The sequence below is a fragment of the Lepidochelys kempii genome, chromosome 3, assembly GCF_965140265.1.
Source record: "Lepidochelys kempii isolate rLepKem1 chromosome 3, rLepKem1.hap2, whole genome shotgun sequence".
NCBI classification, from domain to species: Eukaryota; Metazoa; Chordata; order Testudines; family Cheloniidae; genus Lepidochelys; species Lepidochelys kempii.
The window spans coordinates 159,695,334-159,709,226 of NC_133258.1; the positions used below are offsets into that span (position 1 = coordinate 159,695,334).

General features: G+C 43.8%; 1 protein-coding gene across 4 annotated transcripts in view; it reads left to right on the forward strand.

Moving 5' to 3' along the window:
* SUSD4 (sushi domain containing 4) overlaps positions 1-12,967 on the forward strand; it is a 197,286-nt gene extending 184,319 nt beyond the window's left edge. For all 4 annotated transcript variants that reach the window (XM_073338777.1, XM_073338779.1, XM_073338775.1 and 1 more), the window contains one exon: positions 512-12,967. In XM_073338777.1, the coding sequence (XP_073194878.1) occupies positions 512-540 (29 nt within the window). In that variant the 3' untranslated portion in view covers positions 541-12,967. The remainder of the gene's footprint in view (positions 1-511) is intronic.
* Positions 12,968-13,893: the final 926 nt, after the last annotated feature.

Here is a 13,893-nt window from a genome sequence, read left to right on the forward strand (position 1 = left end):
GTAATGGTCAATAAATACAATCCATGTGCTTGTGCTTCAGAGCAGGAATTAAGCAGGAATTTTTTTCAGTATACGTGTTATTCGTTATGCTTTCTTCAAAACAAATTCTTCAGTACTTTTAGGATCTCATCTCCCCTACCCCACCAGGCTAAGCCCTAGCCAGGGTTGTGGCAAGGGGGGTTGGCTCTCCAGGAATGGAAGAGGGAGGAATCTTCACCCCCAAATCACACAGTGGCAACAAAGCCACTCCTTGGAGAGTTTTTCCTTGTTTGTTTTGGAGTGAATGGAGGTTTAGTTGGCTAATTCCAGGCATCACAATAGAAGTGGGTCTTGAGGAGGGATTAGACTGGGGATAATATTGTATATTTTGCTCAAGTACAGCCTTTCATCATGCATTATTTGTATGACAGATATCATCAACTGGTAGGTGTGAGATGGCACTCTGCAGGCAAATAAATTGACCTATGCAGTCTACAAGCTAAAGCCAATAATTCTTTTTTTTTTCCCCTAGAAATTCCATTGATGGAAGAAGACCCTTAACCAGCACAAATTTTGTTCATTATATGATCAGACTGGGCAAAATGAATCATGCACATATATATACATACAGATAGAGAAAAAGACTATTTAAAGATTGGAGGGAGGGTATTTTTCCTATTTTTTGATCTTCCGTGTGATGATGTCACCAGATTGTGTGCACATCTCAATCAACTGTGTGGTTAACAGCATCAGCAATTGAACAGCAGGTTTGTGAAATGAATCCTGGGGATTTGATGAGACCATTTGCAGAAAAAGAACTATGAATTCTTGGAACTGAAATTAACGTATCTCTGCATTGCACGAAGTTGGATGATTCTGTAGAAACACTGTTGAATTTTGATACAAGTACTTACTGCCTCATAAAAGCATGTCAGATTGTGTAGATTTGCTTACAAAGGCTGCTCTATACTATCTGTGGACCCTGGTTTGTGAAGGATTATTATAATTTTTTAAAAAATCAGTGTTGAAATCTGAAAAAAGAAAACAATCTCCTTTTGAATACCCTGTATTAACCAGGCTTTTAAGAGGAAGCCATTGTTTTTTCTTCCTAACATCATTTCAGACCTTGTCTGCAGAAAACATAACAGAAGAGATGGGACTCATATAAATTTTGACATTATGATAACAAATATAAATATATATACACACACACTCTTTTAAAGAAAATTAAAAAGAAAGGGAAAGACATGATCTGGAGATTTTTTTAAAGTAAAGTAGGATTTATATAATATATAATGTACAAGGTAAAGTATCAATATTTGTATTTATGCAGCACTTATACATTAGATTTGATAAACCCTGTGATTTTATGAATGGATTTAGAAAGTGTTAAAATAACAAGGTCATGATGAAGGAGGTGTTGAACTACTGTCTTGTTTCCCCATTTCTTACACCATCCCATACATATATACATAGGTTATTCTACAGCCAAATCCCAAAGCACTACAGTGTCCCTACTGTATGGGGTAGTACTCTGGGTCATTACTGTAGAATACCATAGTACTTTTTTTTTCTTTTAAAGGGGCATTACCTGTATTTCAGTCCTTTTTTTTTATTTACCAGCTTGTATCCAGTTGACCTTCATAGAGCTTGTTATTACTAACCAAGTGCTCTGCTACCATGTTAGCTTCCACGCAGGAACATTTGAAAGGAAGGAAGGACAACACAGTCAGCTTGAAGTGCACTCATCACAGATACAAATAGACAGAGTGATATTGTTTTAAAGAAAATGCACAGTGCTCAGAGTGCTGTTGAAATTTGATTTCCTCCTTTGCAAGAACGGAATACCATGCCTCATGATCCACTTGTGGCTCCATTTCTCTCCTCCTCCTCCTCATGTGGAGCTGGGGCACAATCTAACCACTGCAAACAAATCCTGTATCTACGGTATGTTCCTGGGAGGGTTATGTGATACATTATTTGTAAGGAATATTCCTCCCTGCTTCAATTTGGCTATTCATTTGCCAAACAAATTTTCCATCTCATTTCTAGCATTGCACGCTTGAAATAAGAACATTATGTTAAGTTTACAGTGGTTTAAAGCAGGGGTCTCCAAACTACGGCCCATGGGCCGGATCCAGCCTGGGGCTTCCATTTGTCCGGCCCCCCAACCAACGGGGAGAGGCGGCGAACAGCTGAGTAGGCACGCCGAGCAGGCAGGGGGAGGGCCGCCGCCAGCAGCAGCTCACGTCTGAGCTGTGGGGAGGGGTGAGTGCCGCTGGGAGCCAGTGTCCCCCCAGAAGGGGAGACCACTTAGGGGGGAGTCGTTCCTGCAGCTGAGCAGGCACAGACCCCTGCCTTAGAGTAAAAATACAAGCCAGATGCTTCATTATATCTCCAATAAATGGAGTAAAAAAGATGGATAATTTCATAATGGTTAAATTTTAACTACAGCACTAATAGAACCAAACAGTCCCAACCAACAATGGGAACCTGGAGCTTCTCTTACCAAAGTACAGCCAAACTTTCAATCCTTTGTCATTTTCTTCAGCAGAGCAGGCATGCCTAGCAGGCAGGGGGCACAGCAGACCCAAAAAGGGGAGCCAACTTACAGTACCTGCATCGATTAACTTTTATACCTGATTTAGAATTTAATACAACACTGACACAGTAGAGTAGTGTTGTTTTTTAAACAATTTTGCATATATTTAATTTCTTTCACAGTTGCTTCGGCCCACGAAGCCCCTTCAAAAATCTAATATGGCCCTCGTCTCATAAAGTTTGGAGACCCCTGGTTTAAACAGTAACTCACTGTTGTCTTGACTGAGACAGATTGTTATCTGTGTGGGCTAGTTGAAAGAAAGAAAGCAATATAGCAATAGAGTCTAGTTTCAACTGCAGTAGAACAAATCAGGAGTATTTCTGTTATCATTAGTCACTCCATATTATACTGTTGTTTTTGTTCATTTATTTATTTATTTATTTGTGTTGTGAGAGCAGCTAGAGGCCCCAGACATCAATCAGAGCCCTATTGTGCCAGGCACTGTACAAACATAGGAGGAGGAGATGGTCCCTGCCCTGAAGAGCTTACAGTCTAAGTATATGATGAGACAATAGGTGAATACAACAAACAGGGAGAGGCAGCAGAGTGTAAGTTTGAGACAATGATTGTTATGATCTTGGTTGCCCCAGTCTGAGATCAGAATCTCTAAAGTATGATGTTGAAAGGTAAGATGCATACAGTATCATCTTTCATTGTTGCTTAAATGAGAGCTGCAAATTGCTTTGACGGAGTTCTCTCAGTTGTATCAATATCTATGAGATTTCCCCCATGCGCAGGCCATGAGGACATTCCCACCATATCCAGCTGTGCTTTTATTGCCAATTCCTGGTTCAGTTTGCCATCCCAACATATATACTGTGTGGGTGATGTGATATCAAGCAAGGAAGACCCTCAGGAACACAGGTTAATTAAATGATTTCGTTTTATAGTATTGTTGCACAGATTTGCAAAATATTAACCATATTACAATTATCCTATAAAATATAGTGAAATCTGTTCTTGCTGCTATCCACAGTGCCCTGTGTTAACAGTTTGCAAAATCTCAATCCTTGTGAAATTACTTACTTCCTGTATATTAACTCCTACTGTGGTAGCTGCCTGGTTAATGTATGTCTGCCTGTCCGCAGACTGCCATTGCTCTGTCTGTTGTATTGCAGTCAGCCTGCTGAGGTGGTCAGAAAGGGCAGCTGGTTCCAAACTTGAAAATTTATTTTTCAAGTAAAGAATTTAGCTCAAAACACTTTCAAAGTATCAATAGAGAGTTATGGTTTATTGGACCATTTTTCTTTGTAAACCTGAAAATGCAATAGAAAACATGTATAAGTGAAAGCTGCTAGTTAGTCTTTTGGTAGTGGTGCTGTGCTGTATTAAATGTGGCCCAAAAGAGAAAAAAAATTGAGTTTGTCCCCCGTTTAATTCTTTATGATATACAAGATAGCCTGAAAGATTTTTCCAGATGTTTTGTTGCTTGCTTGCTTAACATTTTGTTCTGATTGTTTACATTGGAGTGAAACTGTAAAGAAAGTTATATGCAGCAGTGTTGAGCATGTTTGAAAATTCCCCCCTAGAAATCCAGGTCTTATGTTTTTTCTTGAAGACACGTTAGGTCACTGGAGAACTGGTAAGTTGATACTATGCTTACCTGGCAAGTGAAAGCAGATTGGGAGGGTAAGGTATTCTTATTGTGGTTAAAGATTCCGCACGCAAGCTCCTTCATTTAAGGGTTAAGAGCTCACAACCTACGTTTCTGAGATCTCCAGGAAAACCAAGAAAGAGCAGACTTGGCATTCCTGAAATTTCTAAGATGAAAAATAAGCAGGAAAAAATATATGTTGTAGAGAGGGTGAGAGACAATCATTTCTTCTTTGAGGAGTGTCCCTATGGGTGCTCGGCTGTAGGTGTCTGCGCCCCTGCGACTTTAGTCGGAGATTTTTGGTAGCACTGTCCGTTGAGCCCACACATGTGTTCTCTCCTCCCCCCCCACCCCCCCAGGCTATCTAGCACTGCACCAAGAACCCCCCTCTTACTTCCTTCTCAGCGCCGGCACTGGAAAAACATGGGCTCCCAGTCGTTGGCCAGGCCAGCCAGAGGGGTTCCCCGGTGCAGCCACCTCGGTACCAACGGCACCAGCAGCTCTGAAGTATGGTACTCAGAAGGGGGCCTCTGCTGTGAGCTCTGCTCTCTGCCACATGGGCTGCACCACCTGGAGACAGACAATTACCGTACCATCTCTAAAAGAGCAGCACAGAAAAAATCTTTGGTACCAGGTGCGACAAAACTCCATCATCGTGGACATGGTTAATGCACGAAGCAAGCAACATCATGCCAAGTCAACCCCATATGATCGGGCTTGGCAGGATGGCATATCTGTCGGCAACATTACCATTTAGAGTCACGAATTACCAAACTCTCATGGCCAAATACAATTTTATTAATTATGGGAAACTAAATGCGTTTCTGGAACATTTACTGGAGACACAAAATGAGCAGTTCCAGACCATTCTTAGAGAGGGTCATTTATTAGCCAGACTGGTGCTAGAGACAGCACTGGATGTAGCCAATACAGTGGCCTGCCCACTCTCCATGACAGTGGTACTGAGGCAGGCTTCTTGGCTACACCTTTCTGGGTTGCCCAAAGAGATGCAGAAGACTTCCAGTTTGAAGGGCCCAAACTCTTCATGGAGAAGACAGATTCTTCTCTCCACATCCTGAAGGATTCCCAGGCCACATCACACTCCCTAGGAATCTGTACTGTGAGACAGAAGAGAAGATACACCTCTCAGCCACAGCACAGGTCACAACCTCCTCAATACCCACCATCTCAGCACTGTTAGGACCTGCAGCGTAAGAGGACGAGGGCTCAAAAACAGAAACATTTCGCACCCCAATCCGTGACTGCCTCTCAATCCGCCTTCTTAAGCACTTTTGACAGGCTGGTTGGGGGCCTGAACAATTATATCTTGCAACATCAGCTGCCATCTACACACCTGTCACGCCCCTTCAGAAATTGCCTGGCCCTTTTTCACAGCAGTTGGGAGAATATCACCTCTGACAGATGGGTCCTGGAGATTATTTCAAAGAGTTACACCATTCAATTCATGTCCTGCCCCCATTCCAACCCTCCTTCCCCATCCCCCTTCAGTTCTGAGAAACCCTTTCTCTCGAGAACCTACGTCATCAGGAAATATATAATTTGTTATGCCTAGGGGCCACAGAACCAGTCTCAGTGCAATTCAGGAGCAAGGGGTTTTACTCTCATTATTTCCTGATCCTCAAGGCGAAGGGAGGTTGGAGGCCCATTCTAGTTATAAGGGCATTAAACAAATACTGGAAGGCACAGACATTCAAGATAGTGATGCTAACCACCATTATTCCAGCTCTAGAGCAAGGAGATTGATTTCCAGCTCTCAACCTACAAGATGTCTACTTCCATATCTCAATACAGCCATCGTACAGGAGATTTCCTACAGTACACCTGCTCTGCCTGGAACTGCTCCCTTGATGCTGGAGACACTAGTTCCTTGCTGGGTTGTGGACTTGGGCTTAGTCCCACTGGAAGCGATGCAGGTGATGGGGGTGTCTCTGTCGACTGTGAACCATTCTCTGCTGGTGCACTAGGTGGTATTTGAGGCTCCAGTTGAGCCTCTTGCACCAGTTTAGCTGCTGCTGCAGGTGCAAGCTCTGTAGTGCCCTCTGGTGCTGGTTCCCCTGACTCTGGTGGGGTTGCAAGCACGGACTCTGGTGCTGACTGCTCCGCCAGTTCTGATCCTTGGACTGGCTCTGGCTGGGTCCCACAAACTGGATCTACAACCTCTGCTATAGACTCTGGTCTGGGGTCTGGTTCTACCAACTCTGGCTGGGTCCCCAGGCCTATAGTATCAGGGGACACAGACTAGGTCCTTTTAGGAGGCTTTTAGGTGTGGAGGCCTGTTTAGCCTGGCTGCGGGTGACCATCCGTACCCTTTTTGTTAGCCTCACATGGTTGGTTAAGTTTTTTCTCCCAGCAGCATGGGAATGGGATAATCATCATAGACTGCAAAGGTCCGCTTTCCTGACCAGCCCTTGTCTGTAGGCAAGGTAAGAGTTGGCCTTAAAGGGTTGCACTGTCACTTGGGCCTCTGGGTTGATGAATTTGGGGTCCACCAGGGATTGGTGGCTAGCTGACGTGTGCTCCAGTTTCTCTCCACGCTGTAATCTTCCTCCCGCCCACACTCAGTTTCCCTTCGGTCTGGGGGTATTTGCGAGACATCTAGGCCTGAAGGCTCTTGGTGGGACCCCGGGGTGATGAGTTGCAGTCGGCTAGTGCTCTTGGGGCAATAGGCCTTCATATGCCCCAGCTCGTTACATTTAAACCATTGCCCAGCTGAGTGTGGCTGGGGCGAGGTGGGTGGGGTGGTAGGACCATAGGACATCTGGGGTCTCCCTGGCTGTGTGGAGGACTTCTGCTTGTGAGATGGGGCCTTGGGCTCATTCCGATGGTGGGTGTCGTCTTGGGTTGCCCCTTCTGGTACCCCCACCAACTGCTACTAGCTATCTTCTTCTCTGCCACCTCCACCCATTTGGTTCCGATCTCCCCCACCTCGATTACAGTTTTGTGCTTCCCATCTAGGATGTACCTTTCTATTTCCTCAGGAACACCCTCTAAGAACTGCTCCATTTGCATTAGGAGATCTTCCTGAGACTTAACACTTGCTCCTGATATCCAGGCATCCCAATTTTTTACAATGTGATAGGCGTATCGGGAAAATGCCCTATCTGGTTTCCACCTTAGGGCTCTGAACCGCCGATGGGCATGCTCGGGGGTTAGCCCCATCCTAATTCTGGCCTTGTGTTTAAAAAGTTTGTACTCATTCATGTGTTTTTTAGGCATTTCAGCTGCCACCTCTGCTAAGGGTCCACTGACTTGTGGCCTTAGCTCCACCATATACTGGTCTGTAGGGATGTTGTACCCAAGGCAGGCCCTTTCAAAATTTTCTAAGGCCTCTGTATCATCGCCTACCTTGCATCTGGGGAATTTCTTGGAATGGGGAGCGGTACCTGGAGGAGGACTATTAAGGCTACTTGGCTGACCCAGCTTAGCCCTTTCCAGCTCTAAGTGCTTCAGCACTGTCTCCGCTTCTAAGCACTTCGCCTCCATTTCCACCTCCAAGTGCTTCATCTGTAGGAAGAAATTCCCGTCTTCCATAGTTAGAACTCAGTCTGGGTTAAGGGCATCCCTCCATCTTGGCACCTGGATCTTGAGTTGGGGAGGGCTGACCATTCCCTCTGGGGAAAACTCCAGTCCCCCATCCCCTCCCTGCATTTCTTTCATGGAGCTGGATGTCTGGGCTTGATCTGGGTCTGTCTTCTCTGTGGCGTGCCACTTTGGGAAGACTGGTTGCTGTAGGGATTCAGTGCCTGACTGCAACCTCATGCACAGGGCTGTCTACTCTAGCCTAGCTATTTCATTGCCACAAAGCTAGAAAAAAAATAAACTGCTTGTTGGACTCCCTGGCTTTGCAGGCTGAACCCTTTGCATGCTTGTTCCCCCTCAGGCAGCAAAGAAAAGAGGAAAAAAACTCCCTGGCTTTGCAGGCTGCCAAAAGGAAAAATGTGTCCTTTTAAAATCCTGAGGTCTGTGCCTCTGGTTCAAAATGATCCCACGACTGCAACCATGTCAAGGCTAATTCCCCACTCTGGGACTATGAGTGCAGAAGGTGGGGGTCCACAAGGATTCTAAAAATTAATAAAAATAACGAGGAGTCCTTGTGGGACCTTAGAGACTAACAAATTTATTTGGGCATAAGCTTTTCATGGGTTAGAACCCACTTCATCAGATGCAGGGAACGAAAATACAGGAGCAGGTATAAATACATGAAAGGATGGGGGTTGCTTTATCAAGTGTGAGGTCAGTCTAACGAGATAAATCAATTAACAGCAGGATATCAAAGGAGGAGAAATAAATTTTGAAGTGGTAAGAGAGTGGCCCATTACAGACACTTGACAAGAAGGTGTGAGTAACAGTAGGGAAAAATTAGTATTGGGGAAATTAAGTTTAGGTTTTGTAATGACCCAACCACTCCCACTAGAGGTTCCCAGAGGCTTTGGGGCAGAGATGCACTATAAGTAATTATTGTTTTGGTACAGGTGTGGGAATTTTGCAAACTCAATTTTATAGTCACTTTAAAGAAATTACATCAATATTGAAATCTAGCCAGTTTCAAAAACTAGTTAAAAGTAGTTCCAGAAGCTACAGCTCCTCTGCAGTCCCTCTGCCAGCTTCCATGGTTTGATAATGTCCTGTTTTGAAAAAAATATGTTTCTCTCCTGTGTCGATATGTGAAAGACCCACCTAGTGAGAGGAGGAATGCTGGAGCAGATGGCACACACAGTGCTGCCAAATGTAGACTGAAAAAACAGAAACGTGTTACTGTCATCTCCAGTATCGTCCTCTTGAGTGGTAGTTGCTAACCATTTGGAGACAGAAGTGTAGTTGCTTATAGCAGACAAACCTCTCTGTAAGGATGGTGGGTTACTCCTCTCATATTGCAGCGTACATTGGTACTGATGTGTTAACTAAGACGCCAACCTTTAACATAGAAGTATGAACAGGAGATCCAACAGGTTTGGTCAGAAAAATGTAAACAGAGGTGTTCTGAGGCCTCATTCTGAACCAGTGGGCATCTGTATCTTTGCTGATGTCATATCTGCCCCTGAAAAAAAATTCTCAAAAATAACAGTGTCAGGCAAATTTGACTGGCCAACTCTCAGACATTTCCAGAAGTGTGTCAGATGCACTGGCTCAAAGGATTTAGGAGAAATAACTGGGCTTAACCCAGGTCCCATCATTTCAGCCTGTTTTCTGTGTTGTCTGTATAGGAATGTATCCTGTGCATTGTCTTCTGGCATGTTCACCATCCCTTTGGTGTTTATACAGATTCCAGCCAGAGCTGTACTCCAGTTCAGCAATGGAAGTATTCCATAGACCTGGACTCCACTAAGAGCCTCTGAGTGTAACCCGAGCCCCACTGCTGCCAACAGGAGCTTTGCCATTGACTTCAGTGGGACCAGACTTTCACCCTAAATCAAATCTGAGATTGTGTTAATCTGCTCTTCACTTTCAGTTTTGGCTGTTCCATAGGTGCAGGGCTCTTTACTGGAAACTCCCTGTGCACTTTGTGAGGTTATTCACCCTCCGCATTTAGCTGAAGACAGCAGTTTCAGAATGCAGAGCCACAGTGAAGACAGCAGTTAGATTACTGAAGTGGTCAGATTGTCAGGTTTGTGCAGAATATTCCTCCCCTCAGCATTATTCTGGTTCCAGAAAATGAGTTTCATAAGGCTGCCCAATCCTCTCTGCTTCCTTATGCAGATATTAGCCAGTATGCCACATTAAAGCCAAACCTGGACTGAGGGGAGAGCAGCACACCTGTGGCTTTCTAAACATGGAGCTCCTGTCTTTTGGTCTCTTTTGGATTCTGGGGGAGCGGACAGGGAGGAACCAGACAGCAGCTTCTCTGGATCTCCAAGGGCACATCTGCTCCAGAACTAATACTGGTTGAACCAGTAGCAAATCCCACTGTGCATCTATAATACCCACCCCTTGCAGGCTGCTTTTGGGGGAGTTATGCTTCCATGGCAGAAAGACGGGCCTTGCTTTGCCCTGTCCTGTTTCAGGTCATTTTATATATGCTCCTTCCCTCTGCAGGTAACATGAGGGAGCTAACCTAGAGTAACAGCCTAGTCCTTCCGCTTTCCCGTCTGTGCCCCAAAATAATTGGTAGAAAACTCCTCAGTAGGAACTCCTGTAGTATCCTTCATGCTCGTTAGGGTTTTCCCTATACGGAAGAAATGTGGCCCAGACTTTCCAGATACACCTTTTCCATGAGTGGAAGAGCCAATATTTAACAATAACAGAAAATGCCCCCACCTGCTGGCTAGACTGTGTGTGTGTGTGTGTGTGTGTGTGTGCTGCACATTAACACAGCTGAGACTCAAACTAGGACCCTTGTGATCTGATGGTGGCAGCTTTCCTTTGCGAGTCAGAAAGAAATCCCCTAATGGACAAGGCAGAATGGGCTGGGCTAAGATCCATGTAGTGATTATTTGATAACTACAGGAACAAGAGATCCATACAATAACTTATTTGAAGCAGAAGCCTGCAGAATAGATGGGTTAAAAGCAAAGAAGACCAGTGGAAACACCCTAGCAGGGTGCTATGGGAAGGCCTTGGGACTGATTCAAAATGAAATAAAGGCACAAAGAGAAAGAGATTCCATGAGAATATGCTTCAGGTACCTTGGGCGGATTCAGTTCTTCCCTCTTGCCTCTGCACTTCATGGTGCATGAATTAGCTCTGCTTGCAGCAGTGATTCTTGTCTGCCATGGATGAGCCTTTCTTTGTGCTCAGATGAATTTCCTCCATCTTTCTAGATTTGCTTTTTCCTTCCCCTCTGCTTTTTTCTTCTTCTTAGTCTTTCCTCTTTGCTTTCTCTATCCCCTCTTCACACTGTTACTTCTCTTTCTCAGACAAGATGCTGGGATGTGAAATTAGTTTGTTGATATCAGGTCATTTCTAGAGGCAGAGTTTCCCCATCACAGCACCTCATTGACATTCTCAGAAGAGAAGACTGATAGGTCATGGGGACTGAATGACCCACTACCCAAAGAAATGCACCATGGAGATCATGGTTGAAGCACAGTGAGGGTTGCTTGTGTTACGGCAGCCCATGCTTTATCAGGTCTGACGCTGTCAGTCCCCAGGCCCATCAATGCATGTGAACATATACACACAAAGAAGTATTGGCCAAGATTTTCAGAGTGAACAGTGCTTTTGGGTGCCCAACGTGAGACCCTTTTAAAGGGGTTGATCTTCAGAAATCTGCAAATCAGCCTTGAAAAGCTTGGCCACTGGACACAGCAGAACAGTCCATCCAGCTATATCCTATTGCTGCTTGGTTTGTTTCTTAATAGAAGAATAATTGTGCTTTTATTACAACAAGCAGCTGAGAATTTGCTAGTTACTATGTTGTTACGTTTACATCCAACTTTTGCCAAAACAAGACTAGGTTAGTTTTCTACTGCTCCTTGCCCTCAGCCTCTGGCTTCTGAGAGTCCAGTGCTGGATGAATGCCACTCGTAACTCTGTGTCTCAGAACCGCACCTGTTCTCTCTAGAGTATTTACACTTCTCACCTTTGTCCTTGTGTTATCTCTCTGGCAGCACATTTTCCCATCTTGATCTTGCTGCTATCTGATATTTTAGTGGGAATGCTATGTCAACTGATGTATTTTTTTATAACCATATAATTACTGCCTCTCAACAAGGTGCTTGGGGCAAAAGGTCTTTCTTAGAACATTGGGATGGTGCAACAGTAAAGAATTTCAGAGTTAGCATTCCAAAGGGCTGGGCAGTTTCTATTACAAATACATTTCACTGGTGGTTTGTGGTATGGGCGGGTCTCTCTTTTATGGGGTGGGGAAAGAATTGCTGAGCAAAGCTGTGCTGTTCTGCATCCACACCACTAGGACACACCTTGATACCACAAGAAATACCATTAACGGAATAGATTTGTTTAGTCTGTAGATCTGATAATACCTGCAATTTTAAATCCAGTTTTTATAGGAAACAGAACTGCTACAGTCTATGGCTCCACTAGGAGGAAACCAAACGGGCTGAGTGCCATTCTCCACTGACCATGTGCTGCTCTATACTGTGTCACTGACACTACTTGTTTAATAAATGGAGTGTTACAATTCCCAGTGAAATTGTTCATTTACATTATAGTCTATGGCTGAATTGCCCTCCCCATTCTATGATTCCTTCTAGATCCTTTTTCCTGTGCTGCCTGTTTAAATCTTGCATCAGAAGTTCACTGCACCTTCATCAACAAATATGCTATGAAGGATTCTTCAGGCCAGTCCTACAAGGTGCTGAACGCCTTCAACTCCCATTGGTTTCTCAGCATCTCTAAGGAGGGCCCTGAAATTGTTACTTCATTTAAAAAAAACTAAACTGCACATTAGACATTGAGATTGAGCCTGATCTTCTTCCTATTCTTTTTCATGTGTTGTTTAATTTTAAATTTAAAAATTAATATCAACACATTCAAGAAGTAGCTAAGGAAGCCAACTTTAAAGCAGATCAGACTCATGGTCAAAATTAGAGCCCAGAAAGAAAGTCACTCGTTAAGAAGAGTCAATACTAGCCCATAACTACTGAAATCTGAAAGCTTAATGCAAGCTGTATCCCTACATTAATTGCTAGTGTTTATAAGTGCTTTTGCTGGAAAGATACAACTTCTGCAATATAGTTACATATTTATACTCTGTACAATAGATCTGTACGCTTACAAAGGTGGGCCTGTGTCTTTGGCCACCAGTCAGAAGGGAGCTGTGTGTAATATTCACAAGTGCAATACTAATAAAACACATTTGTGAACTTTGACATTTGGTGAATTTTTTTTCTTTTACAGAATAACAAGAATGACATAGAGCTTAGAGGAAAATGAGTCAAGGCATTAGTAGTGTCAGAGAGAGAGGGTGGAAATAAGAGCAACTGTGTGGAGGGTGGTAGGTATGTTTTGAAGGATGTTAAAGAGGTTCTGTCAATTTGGATTTTTTTTAACTACATAATTTTAAAAGCTGGGTTTATGATAGAGCACACTTTAAACGGCTTGTTTAGTTTCTTTAAAAGAAATTACTTGATTCATCTGCATCCCTGCAGATCCGTATCACTTACAACAATCTTTGTTACATTGGTGTTAAAGTTGCTGCCATACAACCGTGCCTTCTGTTCCCTATATCATTCTGGAACATGGAACTTCTAAATCCCAAACCAAACAAGCTAAGGTCCCACATATTCTGAAAATAATATTTAGTTACATAAGAACAAAAGAACGGCCATACTGAGTCAGACCAATGGTCCATCTAGCCCAGTATCCTGTCTTCCGACAGTGGCCAATGCAAGGTGCTTCAGAGGGAATGAACAGAACAGATAATCCTCAAGTGATCCATCCCCTGTCACCCATTCCCAGCTTCTGGCAAACAGAGGCTAGGGACACCATCCCTGTCCATCCTGGCTAATAGCCATTGATGGACCTATCCTCCATGAACTTCTCCAGTTCTTTTTGGAACCCTGTTGTAGTCTTGGTCTTCACAACATCCTCTAGCAAAGAGTTCGACAGGCTGACTGTGAGTTGTATGAAGAAATACTTCCTTTTGTTTGTTTTAAACATGCTGCTTATTAATTTCATTTGGTGACCCCTAGTTCTTATGAGAAGGAGTTAATAATGTTTCCTTATTTACTTTCTCCACACAGGTCATGATTTTATAGACCTCTATCTTATTCCTCCATAGTCTCTTTTCCAAGCT